The sequence below is a fragment of the Archocentrus centrarchus genome, chromosome 4 (assembly GCF_007364275.1).
Source record: "Archocentrus centrarchus isolate MPI-CPG fArcCen1 chromosome 4, fArcCen1, whole genome shotgun sequence".
NCBI classification, from domain to species: Eukaryota; Metazoa; Chordata; class Actinopteri; order Cichliformes; family Cichlidae; genus Archocentrus; species Archocentrus centrarchus.
Window position 1 is genome coordinate 34,655,476 of NC_044349.1, and position 13,983 is coordinate 34,669,458.

The window sequence follows — 13,983 nt, forward strand, 5'->3', positions numbered from 1 at the left end:
TCCACTGAGAAATTTGAAAGAAGAAAAAAAGGGAACACAAAGCTCCAAATCCACCCAGCACTGCTGAATCATAACAAGTCTGTTGGTCTCTAATAAAATTAGCTGTAGGCTATTCAGTTGAATGAAACAAATTGAGGTTAGGTTAGCAAAGGAAAGAGGAGAACAGGGGAGAAAGGGAGGTGACACTTATCTTCACTTTTATGTTCAGTAAATTCAGAGAGAGCAAATTCCAGTCAGCATTAAAGTTTCTGAGAGAGTATTCAGCATGCTGACATCATTCTTGTCCAGATGCTTCACCAGCAGCTCACAGAAAGACTGGGTTTAAACTGTTATGAACAAGCTTTGGCTTCTTCATTTTCAGTTTCACATCTGATGATTTAAAGCATTTAGTGAATTTCTGTTGTGATAGTTACTTTTTTATTTTTTCCAGTGAGTTACAGTAGTACTCCATAATCATTAAACACTATTTTGTGTACCCCCTCTAATTATTGGGGGGAACCACTGTGTCCAGGGGTCTTTGAGCTGGTGATCCATGCATGTCACTCATTGAGTCTTTTAAGCAACACAGCTGCAGATCAGTTATTTTGTATTTTCTCATCGGTTTTCATTTTTATTTCATTTTGACTTTTTATTTTTAATGCGGTTGTTGTAAAGTTGTTTGTTTCACTTTAATTTTTTGTCGTTTGAAAATATCTAGCTTTAGTTTAGTTTGTATTTGTTTCAGTGTCAATTTTGGTTCTACAGCATATGGAGGCATGTGCTGGGACGATATTTAGGGAAACAGCATAGATAAACAGGTAATAAAAACACATAACTTGTTGAACGGAGTGGGCTCACAGTCTTATAGACATCCAAAGCCTCAATAAACATGTCCATCAAATCCTCATCAGCCAGGCTGTGATAACAAATTTTTACCAACAATTACTAAAAACTAAAGGTACTCCCGTTCTCTTTTCATTTTATTTGACTTCGTTTTCCAAGTTCAAAAAAATCGCTTCATTTAATTGTTTCCAGAAGTCTAGTTTTATTTTATTTATTTTTTTATTTCAGTTAACTAAACGTCTAGTTTTAGTGTTGAGTTGAGTTTTAGTGAACTGTAATAAATTTGCTGCACCTCCAACTGGACCCATGAAGCTGACGTTTGTGGCCATTTAGCGCCCCCTGTTGAAAGTTTTGATAATGCCCGACTGACTTTAGTACAGACCACATTCAGTTAGAGTTTGATTAGAAGATTTTTAAGCTTTAAAATGACTTTAAGGCTCTCGTGTGTGTTTGAAGGGCATTTTCTTTCTTGTCTCACATAAATCGTTTGATTAGAGGACAGAGTGCGAATGAAACACTCTTATTCTGAAGGATCTCAAACGGAAAAGCTTGTTGTCGCTGGCGGAAGTCTGTGCTGTTCGGGGTCCTGGGGTGAAGAAGCGGCCCAGTGGTACGCGGGTGTGTTTCACTACACATATAGCCAATGTCTCGGTTCAAAGGAAGGTGTGAGGTAGATTCTCTGGCGGGCTTTAGGTCGAAAACGGCAGAACCGACTGTTCCCTGCGGACTGCTAAAGGCAGCCAGGAAAAGCGGACAACTCAACCTGTCTGACCGTGGGCTGAAAGAAGGTAATTTCAGTATTCGCTAACTGAACAGTAGCACCGCTCAAAGATTACCTATCTAAAATCTTGACTTGTGAGATAAGAAAATGATCACAAGTTTTTCTCCTAAGCTGAACTCTGCTTAATTTAAATATGTGTTTGGCTTATGTTTGTATCAGCCGGAACGCTCAGATATTGTGCCTGCCAAAACATATTTTAGGTCAGTGTAAACTATACAGTATCGCTTTACACTGCTTGCTAAAGCAAATATGTAATCAGCCAACAACATGGCAGCAATCAATGCATTTAGGCATTTAGACATGGTGTTCAAGTTCAAATCGAGCATCAAAAGAAGGTGCTTTGAGTGAAAAGTGGGAGGGTTGTTGGTGCCAGAAGCTCTGGTATTGCAGACACTCACTGCTAATCTACTGGGACTTTCCTGCACAGCCATCTCTAGGGGGTTACAGTGGATAGGCTGAAAAAGAGAAAATACCCAGTGAGTGGTAGTTCTCTGGCAAAAAATACCTTGTTGATGCCTGAAGTCAGAGGAGAATGGCCAAACTGCTTTGAGCTGATAGAAAGGCAACAGTAATTTAAATAAGTTCCTTTGCAGATGGGACCGCACCATAATAAATTAAGGCAGTTTGGAATCCAAATGGGAGGTCCAATCCGGTACTAGTAAGGTGTAAATAATGAAGTTGCTGAGTGTATTTGTAGATTTGGTGGAGTGGGTGGAGACAAGTGTCGGAGTAATTTGTGACAGAAGGATAGCAGCAAGAGTGACAGATAGGAAAGTAGTGAGACCTGCTATGATGTATGGTTTGGAGATGGTGGCACTGACAAAAAGACAGGAAGCCAAGCTGGAGGTGGCAGAGTTTAAGATGCTGAGATTTTCACTGGGTGTGACCAGGATGGACAGGATTAGAAATGAGTCCATCAGAGGGACAGCTCAGGTTCAGCAGTTCAGAAACAAAGAAGGGAAGGCTGAGATGGTTTGGACATCTGCAGAGGAGGGATAGTGGATATATTGAAGATGGAGTTGCCAGGCAGGAGGAAAATAGGAAGATGACAGTGTAGTGAAGGAGGACAACATGCAGAGGGTTGGTGTGACAGAGGAGGATGGTAGGATAGGGTGAGATGAAGGCAGATGATCTGCTGTGGCAACCCATAAAAGGCCCAGCTAGAAGAAGTTTGTTTTTTTTGTTGCTCTTGTGAAGGCTAAGTTGAAACCTTGGGTTCAGGCGTTTATGTGGCTTTGTTAACTTGTGACTAGTACCACCTACCTAAACATTGTACACCCCTTCGTGGCAGCATATTCACTGATGGCAGCGCTCACTTCCCGCAGCAAATTGCGCCATGGTTCTTTGTTTGTTCAGAGCTGGTCTGGCAGCTCAAGGGGATGTATATAATTTTAAATAAGGGGGGTATTAAAATGTTGTAGCGATTCATATTAAATTCTTATATACATTTTTACTGACCCAGTTTGTGTATACATAATGTTATACAGTACTAGACATGGGTGAGTGTGTCCAGACTTTGACTGGTACTGTACATGTAGGCAATGTTGTGCCTGTGACCACAAAGTTGAAATTCAGAATTTTCTTACTATTATTATGGAAACATAAACCTTTCATTGCAGTCATGTTGTAGACACTTATGTAAATCTGAAAGTTTCAAGTTTAGGGTTAGGCATTTAAAACTTAGGACTAAGTCTCCAGGATATCAAATTAAATCAATTTAACATCAGGGTCAGGGTTAGGGTTAACCTTAACTGTGTTGAAACCCTACTGACATGTGACTCAGTTCCCCAGAACGTGTATCGTCTAAATGTTGACACACCAGAGGAGGCCCAGCAGAATGTGTCCTTTGGAGCATCAGATCGCTGGTGGGAGCAGACAGATCTCACAAAATTGCTGCTCTCATCCAATCAGATTACGTTACTGTCAGATGACATCAGACTGCTGCCTGGACTGATTACACTGGATGTAAGTAGCATCAAACGACTAAATATGACAATTCAACGGTCTCTTGATAGGTTGCTACACTGATATATGGTTAAGTCCAAAATTAATTTGATATTGTTGCTGAAACTCAGATTAGTGTATGTTCTATTGTTAGATTTGTTTAGGAACTGAGGAAACATTTGACATCTGCTGCAGATCTTGCAGTTTGCAGAAAAACAAACGAGTCATCTCAGAATCATTTTGTTTTTCATTTACTTTTTTCCACTAGAATCATGGTTTGTGGCATCCACCTCAGGTTCCTGTATGTTAGTTGTTTTTGGTTCAAATACACAAATTTCTCTGACAAGTTACTGAAGAACTGAAAATGTTCTGAAATGATTTAAGAAGGGAAATTACAGCAGTCAGCCACATCATTAAAATCTCCTGCCTGCAACGTGTTTCAGAAGCAGCTCTGACCTGCTGGATCATGTTGGATCTGACCTGTTGGACCTTGGGATTTGTCCAGTGTTGTCTGTCACCACATCCTTTGGGTTGAATGTCAGATGACATCTCAGGTTTTTTTTTTAGCTTGTTCCAGAGCATATCATGGAAGTGGACTGGGGAGTTTAAATGCTGATTTAGCATTCTGTTAGCTTTATTTTCCAGCGGAATACTGCATCGTAACCAGAAAGACTGATGTAATTCTCTGCACCAATCCAGTGGTAATCCAGTTGTAAATGGACTTGTATTTCTACTCTTACTCAACTGAAATGGGAGAATCCATGAGTTAGCCATAACGCTGGGGTTTGTAGAGCACTTTATAAACAAGCACTGTGTGGGGGAGAGGACGTCTGAGACCAGCAAGCTGAAGTCAGATACTGTCTCATCTGTGTTGGATTTTTCCTCGTATCAGGTCAGGTGTACAGACCAACTTCCTAGCAAAGAAGTAGCTCTGCCCAATTAGCTGACAGATCACATGTCTAATCCACACTATTTTGACATATTAAGGTGTAATTTAACCCCCAGTTATCTTGGGATTAAGCCTTTCTTTTCCCAAACACAATAGGTTACTACATGATGGGCATCACACCACAAACATAACCATCCCATGGCACAGCTAGGAGTCCTAATATCCCAGTGTAATATCTGTGCAATGTTTGAAAACATTACATTACGGTTTGTTATTTTGTTATACAACCTCCTGTATTTTACACAACTTCCAGCACTGCCCTCCTGCTGGTGTACCGAAGTGGCATCTAATGATTTTCAAACTGGCGCAGCTTCTAGATATTTTAATATTGAATATTGAACAGTAGATGTTATAGATGTTCAATAGAAATGTAGAGATAGGGATAAACATAATAGGAGAAGGCCAGATATCCACTGATATCCACTGCTTAAAAACATTAAAGGAACACATTGGATAGTTTGTTAGGAACTAAAGGATTCCACATAAACTGAATAAACACAGACAGGCGGTCACTAATCTGCAGCTTTCATCTGCTGTGAAGTAACCCAAGTCAAAATATAAACAAGTCAAGTGTTCTTTTGTAAAACAAAGTCTGAAACATTATTCTTTCTTACATGAAATATATTTTTGCCCCCTTGCATGACCTCAGTCTAATCTAACTACTGCTAGCTAGCAAAGCAGCTTGCTGGTTAAGTAGCAGGCGTATTAAACCTGCTACTTAACCAGGCATTTAAACCAGCCAGCCACCATTTTTTCCCACTTATCCAGTTCAGGGTCGCTGGGGGGCTGGAGCCTGTCCCAGCTGCCATAGGGCGAGAAGCCCTAATAAGAAACACTTAACAGCAAACAGCAACTGTGGATATGAATGTCAACTTAAAATTGGTGACTTGTTTATATTTCAGTTTCATTTAATGTTTCTAACACTGCTGTGTTCCGTTTTAGACGCTAATAAGCTAAGTTAAAGTGCCTGCTGCTGATGCTCACCCTCCACAAGCACTCCATGCAAAGAGAGTGTAGCCACTTCAACACATCAGCAGAGCATCTGGTAACTGGTGGTACGGTTATATAGGAAAGATCCCCAAGAAAGCGATCCATAGCAGCTTCTTCACAGTGCATTAACTTGCTTGCCATTGGCATCTCTAATCAGTGTCCACACCTGCATTGGGTGGTGTTGTCCACCCTCTCTGCACCTCCCCCTACTCACTGGCTTGAAAACATGTGTCACAGATAAACTTGGTAGTTTATCTGTTGTTTTCATCTTCTGCTATTTTGCTTTTCCTGTTTTCAGCCATGGAAGTTGATGTTTGGTGAACACATGATCATTTGAAATCTAGCTAATAAACAAAAATGTTACTTTTGATTTGGCAGCTTCATGACAATCAGTTGTGTGGTTTACCCAGCGCTTTGGGAGAACTGCAGGATCTCCAACAGCTGCGACTTTGGTACACACACACACACACACACACACACACACACACACACACACACACACACACACACACACACACACACACACACACACACACACACACACAGGGTTTTCACTATCATTATAAGTGTCTTTACTCGGGCCCCAAGCCTCATGGACGAAAAAAGATAACTGTGTTGTACTTCTCTGCCATAAAGCTATGGAAATCTATTTGGGTTTCACAGCAGAGCTTCAAAAATCAGAGCCTTCTGACTTCACGTGGACTTTGTACCAAGGAGCTGATACATAAGTTTGAATCGTTTTTGTACTTTAATATTTCAATTAAACATCTTGTTAAACTTACAGTACTGTGCAAAAATCTTGAGCCACCCCTCATTTGTTTATGTTTTGCTTGGAAGATTAAAAATAAGCAATTTATCGAAATGTGCAAATATAGATGGAGATAAAGTATTTAAGAGCTTGTACAATTCGAACGCATTTGAAAGTTGGGATGACCACCTTTATTTTTCAACACAACCTGAATTCTCTCTTAGACAAGCTTTCTTGTAATTTCTTTGAAGTTACAGTGTGTAAAATGTCACCACTACATGTGAGGTGATTGCATTCAACTGAATTGTGGTTTCTTACCCCTCCCAATTCAAGTGTATAATCCTAGCTGTGGTGGCTGCCGTAGGACAAACAACTCTGGCCACCGTTCGTCTGTAGTGAGTGTAAGTTGTTGGTCCACTGTTTACCCCAGCTGCCAGGTGTCCACATTTATTTAGGATGTAAAACCTCTGTCCGGCAGCGATACTGAGATGAGCTGCTGGGGATATTCTGAACTTTTCTGTTGGTAAGCGCTGCTGTTTTTGTTTCTGTTAGCCTATTAGCAAAAACACTTTCATACAATGTGAGAATGTAATCAAACTGTTTATCAGAGGGAAATTAAGATTTTTTAAATTTTTTTATTTAAGGACATTAGAGCCTAACATTAGCTGGAATAATGTAGGTACTTGGATAGACCCGTTTGCACATGCCAACAGTGTGTTACGACACACCGGAAGAAGCATTGGTGACTCGTGTTGACTCGCTCTGTGCTAAATGCTAAAAAAAAAACGGGACACTGCATCTCGCAATGTCCCGATTTGACATCATTTTCATTCTCCACCGTCTGGGGATTCCCCCAAAGTTTGTCCGGTTCACATCCAATTTCTCTAAAAAAAAAAAAGTTATATTTTTGCCAAGAAAGGTGAATTTTAGCCCAATATCTTGCACCCTCACACCCCCATACCACCAAGAAAACCCTCTATAACAGTTATTTGGTCCCTTAATCACAAAACTATGAAGTTTAAAACAATAATTTGACCGCGTTGGTACTTTCCCATGCACAGCCATTTCACAGTGACGTTTGCGAGGTACCAGGATACGCCTAAAATAAAAAAAGTTTTATTATTTTTGATTAGTGCATGAACTTGTTTCATTGTTTTTACCCCAAATATGCAATTTGTAATGGATCAGATTAATACAAAAATCTAAATAAGATTTTAATAAGTAATTGCTGGCTGATATGGGCCCATCAGCCTTTTTCCTTTGCAGATTCATAATCTTTGTCAAATTCCCTTCATTTTGATATACTACTTGCTATATTTCGGACATGATCAAATTTTCACAGTCATGACCCTGTGACCTTGAAGGTTAAAGGTCAAGGTTAAGTGCAAATGCCAGGATCATAATGTAAATGCAATCCCAAATCTGATAGGTACCTGTCCAATTGCTAAGAAAGTGACTGAAATCCTATTTGAAGATGTACTACATTTTATTCCAGAAACATAGAATAAAATCACAATTTTTGAGTTTTACTATTAAAATGTATTAACAACTTGCCCCCAAATTTGTTGGATTCAAGTCCCTCTAGAATGTGAACCCCTAGTCCAATTTTCAAAAACAAAACTATTCTGTAATCTGTGTGAGTAGTTCTGTCAATCTAGCTTCGAATTTAAATCAAACTGACAACTTTCAAAATTTATGTTAGCTTATAACCACAGGGGTCTGGCCAGAAAAAGTTTCAGCTCGGCGCACGTGTGTGTTGGGGGCTAATTAGCATCAGCTTGCTAATGATAAATGCTTGCTAATTCAGTGATGGTGAACAATTAGATAATATGTATGTAATATTCTGTAATAATGGTTGGTCCTACCATAGACATATATACCTACACGCCGCATTGATCGCTAACTCATGTGTCAACGTCACCGCCATATTGGAGGGGGCGAAAGCGGCCAACATAACATGAGAAAGATGCTGCACTCTTGTGCTGTATGGAGTTGTTCAAACCATTTTACAGTCAAAACGGGACCACATGGCATTACTTTTCACAGGTAAGACTGATGAATTGTTTTTGATTGTACTTGGCCATTTTAACATTTTGAAAACAAAATTATTTTTTTGTGCCTAACAGTTTCCCAGTGTATATTAGTGCATATTTGAATGTGTGAATGAATGCATTAACTTAAATAATGCTTTAAGAAAGGCGCTTTATGAAGTTCAGTCCATTCACTTGTATTAGTTCACAGCACAGCTTTGCCTCCTCCTGTATGGCGAACACACAGTTGGGTAACATCAGCGGGCCAACCCAGTCAATGAGGCGTCTACGTATATATGTCTATGGGTCCTACAGGACCATGTGGCTTGATGATTGGGAGTGTGGATCCCTCTAGTGGGATTTATGATGCTCTGAAAATAAGATTCATGTTTACCTGCAGCTATTGTAATAAACATTCCTTAAGCAACATGGCAGTGTGTTATCTTTGTGAGTTGACGAAGACAAGAAGCACAAAATTGTCCTTTGAGCTCCCTTTTTCCTCTACTTCCCCCTCGGGTTCACGCTGGTTACTATTTTGCACTGCAAAATCAAGCATGAACAGGACCATCGTCAGATGGTGCGTGCAAGGCCAGTTTGAAATAATACTATAGTACAGCGATCTAGCTGCAGAAGAAAAAAGAAATCAGTCTGGTATTGGCAACAGGTTGGAGTTTGCGGGGTGCGCGCCCGCTTGCTAATTGCAGTGATAGAAGAAAGAGTTTTTTTGTTTTTTTTTTAAATAATGGTTCCTGACAAAGTCAAAAGCCTTGATGTAATAAACAAATTTAAATGGTACTTTTATGCATTTAAAACCTAAAAATAGGTCAGTGCCAACCCTAACACCAGAGGAAAGTTAAGAAATTACAATAAGGCAAAATATAAAGAAATTAAGGATGGCTCAAGACTGCACTGTATTGTTATGTGTGATTATTGTTTCAGTAACATTTCAGTAGCCAAGGTGGAAAATGTGAAGGATTCGTACAGGATACAGCATAATCATTATTCTTTACACCACAGCATGTTAACAATGTTTGTATCAGTGGAATTTGCCAAAATTTATGTATTAAAATATAAATAAAGATTGAAAATGGGGGAAAAAAAACTGGAGGATGAACAAATCTTGTGACACTCCTGACCATTTTGACCATTTGTCATAGTACCACATGGTGTCATAGCACCCGCATTAACGTACTCTTAACAGTTTTTGATTATTAATTTCTGTCCATAAATCTCTGACATCAATATTAAGCCCAAGTGGCATTAACCAACGAGGAGCAAAATACATCTGATCTGTGTTTAAACAGAATCTGTTGTGTTTTTGTTTTATGTGCCCAGTCATAATCAGTTGTGTTCACTGCCAGTTGAGATGTGTACTCTAAAGAACCTCCGTAGCCTCACACTGCAGCAGAATCTGCTAGAGAACCTACCGGAGGAACTGGGACAGCTGGAGAACCTCACAGAGCTGGTAACTAATGCATAATGCATGCACTGTAGTATGTCTTACTTCTATGACACTCTCTGTGCTGTGTTGTAAGATTTCTATTGCAATTAGAATCCAGTGAAACCTCTGAAATTGAATGATGGTCAATTTCTGTCTGCTTTGTTGTGATTGATTGAAGGACCTGTCCAGCAACCAATTGAAGGGCCTGCCCTCCAGCTTCGGGTGTCTCATCAGCCTGCAGAAAGTAAACCTGTGTCACAACCAGCTTAGCCATCTGCCAGACAGCTTAGCCCAGCTCACAAGTAAGACCAGTGGCAGAAGTGCTTACTAATAAGTGCAAGTTACAGCTTTGTAATGGCCATCTAAATAGATTCATCCATTTTCTTCAAAGGCAGTTTGCAGGTTGGTGACCACAGTGACTAGGTGTTCATGAAAATGAAGCAATAAAATAGATTTCCCATGAAATATCTGTATATGCACAAAAAAATTAATTCAAATTAAAAACATGGAAGCAAACAGTAGTTTTGACTCCAGGACATTAAAAAAATTTAAATCAGTGCGCATAATCACCACAGCCGTACAATTATTAGTCTGATAAGTGTAAAGGAGACCAGAAACAGACGCGGATCAGAAGAAATAACAGTGAGAAATATATTTGTGGTTTGAGGAGAACCGGTGGAAAATTGGGCAGGTGTTTTGTTAAGCTAATATTTTACTAAACAATACTGTAAATACTGTGCAGTAGTAATACTGTGCATATTAGGATAAACAAAATCAACTTGCTTACTACTAGATCATTGATCTATCTGTAACAAGGGGATCAGCTGCTATTGAGCGTATGATATCGTCTGATGAATCAACAGGCCTTTGTGGTGTTTGGTCACCAAACATGTACCTTAAATCCAGAATTTAGCTAAAAGCAAACCAAAGCTTCCAGGTATGCTTTATGAAATGCTAGTTTTTCCAAAAAATTAACATGATACCAACTAATTTGAAAATTATTATTTAAAAAGTAGATGTAAAGCACAGTTTGCATTTTCACTCAGCTGAGTCTGTCACTGATTGCTGACATTTGCATGCATATTAGAAGCTGCTCTTGAAATGAAGTGAACAGAGGGAATGTAGCTAGCTGTCAATATTACATGGTCCTGGCTTCAGCATCCCATCCTGAGCTGTCATATCTCTTGGAATACAGTCATGGCCAAAAGTTTTGAGAATGACAGAAGTACTAGTTTTCACAGTTTGTTGCTTCAGTCTTTTTAGACTTTTTGGCAAATGGTTCTATGGTATACTGAAGTATAATGACAAGCATTTCGTAAGTTTCAAAGGCTTGACAATTAAATTATGTTTATGCAAAGAGCCAAGATTAGCAGTGTGGGCCCTTCCTTTTCAAGACCTCTGCAGTTTGCCCTGGGCCAAATCCTGACTGATAGCAACCCATTCTTGTATAATAAATGCTTGGAGTTTATCACAGGGTTTGTACGGGTGCTTGAAATCATTGAAAGTGCTTGGATTTTAATATTGTGTTTTCAAGGAAAAGTGCTTGAATTTTGGATCTAGTGCTTAAAACTGCTTGAAATTATAAACATTAGTTATTTTTTATTTAAAAAATCTGATTGAATAGTTTGCTTATGAGATTAAGAAAGAAAATGAGTCGGAAAGTCTGAAATTAAAATTTCTCCACCTGCACGTCAGCATCTGACCTGTCACTCACCGTTTTGCGTTTTGGCTGGAAAATTGCAAATTCCAATTATGGATGAGTATGGAACTATATTTAGGTCAAAAGTCACATGAGAGAAAAAAACATAATCTGTGCACATAATGTCATTCCGCAAGCGCAGGTATTCATTCCTCTCAAGTAAATTCAACAACTCGCGTGCGTAGCACTCAGCAGCTGCGCGCACAAAGAAACATCACACATGAGTGTCTGCTGTGCGCGCTGCTGCAGGTTCATGCTCTCAGGCACTTCATAGCACATAATCTGAGTTTTTAATGACATCCTTCTTGCATGTGATTTTTGTAACCGCATTGTTATGGTTTTGCTTCTTTATTTATAGGTAAAAACTCATATTTTTTTTGAGATCTGGCCAAGGGGGCAGCAGAAGTTGCAACAAATATAGCATCACAGTTCTATAAAGATATTTGATGTGGCCAAAAAGGCCCAGGTTGATACAATAACAGAGTCATAAAGATACTTGCAAAAAAGGTAATTTCTTTATTTTATTCATAAGTCCTTCATAAATCCTGTTGACTACAGTCTATTTGCCAATATAAGCAGAGACATTATACATCAAAAACACATAAAAACATCAGAAATCACTTTTTGGCGAATGATCAGTTTTTGGCACAAAACCTGCGGCTGGATAAGAACAAGTTTCCAGAGATGAACATTTGCAAAGAAAATGTCAGACTAAGTGACTGCACCTACGTGACATTTTACAAACGTCTGCCCCTGCTCTGGAGCCAGACCTGCCCTGTGTACCTGTGTGCCCTTCACATTAGTGTCAGTAGCTCACCTGTTGCTCTGTTATCAGAATTGCACAGCAGTATTTTACAGTTTCTGTATGTTATAAATTTTAGCTAGAAATTCAAAGCTTTTATGTTACATTTGGTTACTTCATGTTTGTTTGCTGCATGGAAAGTATTAAATAACAATATTTATATGCATCTTTTATTCTTTAAAATAGTGTCATCAAGGACTGTTGGCCCTCGGGCACTTTCACATTGTCAGATCTGTCCCTCAGTGAAAAATGTTTGGACTCTCCTACCCTAAGAGGATGTTTTGGAACCATTCTTTATTCATGGCTGTGTTCTTAGGCCAAATTGTGAGTAAGCTCACACATGAATGTCTCAGGATGCTTTACTGTTGGCATGACACAGGACTGGTGTCCCAAACAATCAGAAAGGGGCTTCATCATAGAAAATAACTTCACCCCAGTCCTCAGCAGGCCATTCCCTGTACTTTTTACAGAATGTCTGTCCTTGATGTTTCTCTTGGAGAGAAGTGGCTTCTTTGCTGCCCTTCTTGACACCAGGCCTTCCTCCAAAAGTCTGCACCTTACTGCGCATGCAGACTTACACCACACACTTACCTGCCATTCCTGAGCAAGTTCTGCACGGGTGGTGCCTCAATCAGCAGCTGAATCACTTTTAAGAGATGGTGCTGGCACTTGCTGGACTTTCTTGGGCACCCTGGAGCCTTCTTCACTTCAGTTGAACTTTGAAGTTGATCTGAACTATGATTGATTTAGGTTTAATCTTAGTAGCAGCAATACCCATGCCTGTGAAGCCCTTTTTATGCAAAGCAGTGATGACTGCACGTGTTTCCTTGGAGGTAACCATGGTTAACCGAGGAACCACGCTCCTTTTACAACATCCAGTCTGCTATTCAAACTCAATCAGCATGACAGAGTGATCTCCAGCCTCGTCCCTGTCAATACTCTCAGCTGAAATGATGTCAGCAGGTGCTTTTGTGGCGGTGCTGAAATGAAATAGAAATGGGTTCATGGCAAAGAGGGACTTTACAATTATTTGTTATTCATCTGATCAGGCTTCCTAACATTCTGGGGAGTAGATGCAAATTGCCATCATAAAAACTGAAGCAGCATACTTCGTTAAAAACCAGTACCGGTACTTGCCATTTTGAAAACATTTGGCCACAACTTCTGTCTAAAATGAGCATTGTGCTTTTTTTTTTTTTAAAGCTGCTGGATAGGGTGCTATTGTATCACAGGGCTAACAGGGGGCAGTGTTTCATGCTCCCTTTCACACCTGTGGCGAATTTAGATTTTTATAAACAGCAGTTGTGATTCACTGGCTAATTATTAGCCAATTAGTAAACATAATTAATTATGATTTCATTGTTTATTAACAGTAAAATAACTTAATAGCTGTTACAGAGCCTGAACTTGTTTGTTTGTTTTAGTTCATTGTTCTTCTGAAAAATAAACGACTGCCTCACTGGGCGCTCAGTTGGATAGGATGGAAAGAACATTCTGAGTTTGAATCTTGTCCTTATTTTTATCACTATATTTTCAAAGCTTTTATGTCTTCCATTTTGTTCCACACAACGGAAAATATTAATAGGTGTTCTAAATTGTTTTTACTGGTACAGTGTGAGCTGTATTTTGGACATCTCTCTCTGTATTTTGCATGTCTTTGCAGTCTCCGCTGAGACTACAAACTGGCAAATCTTTGAAATCCACTGATATCCTGAATAAACAGATATTTGAGCAGCTGAAAATTGTGTTACTTCATTGTAGGGGGAAAAAACACAGT

At 39.4% G+C, this 13,983-nt stretch overlaps 1 protein-coding gene across 1 annotated transcript in view; it reads left to right on the plus strand.

The window, feature by feature from the left end:
• Positions 1-1,384: 1,384 nt before the first annotated feature.
• lrrc40 (leucine rich repeat containing 40) overlaps positions 1,385-13,983 on the plus strand; it is a 30,204-nt gene continuing 17,605 nt past the window's right edge. Inside the window, exons 1-5 of the mRNA XM_030727452.1 lie at positions 1,385-1,610; positions 3,387-3,568; positions 5,865-5,938; positions 9,600-9,729; positions 9,884-10,007. Of these exons, the coding sequence (XP_030583312.1) occupies positions 1,466-1,610; positions 3,387-3,568; positions 5,865-5,938; positions 9,600-9,729; positions 9,884-10,007 (655 nt within the window). The 5' untranslated portion in view covers positions 1,385-1,465. The remainder of the gene's footprint in view (positions 1,611-3,386; positions 3,569-5,864; positions 5,939-9,599; positions 9,730-9,883; positions 10,008-13,983) is intronic.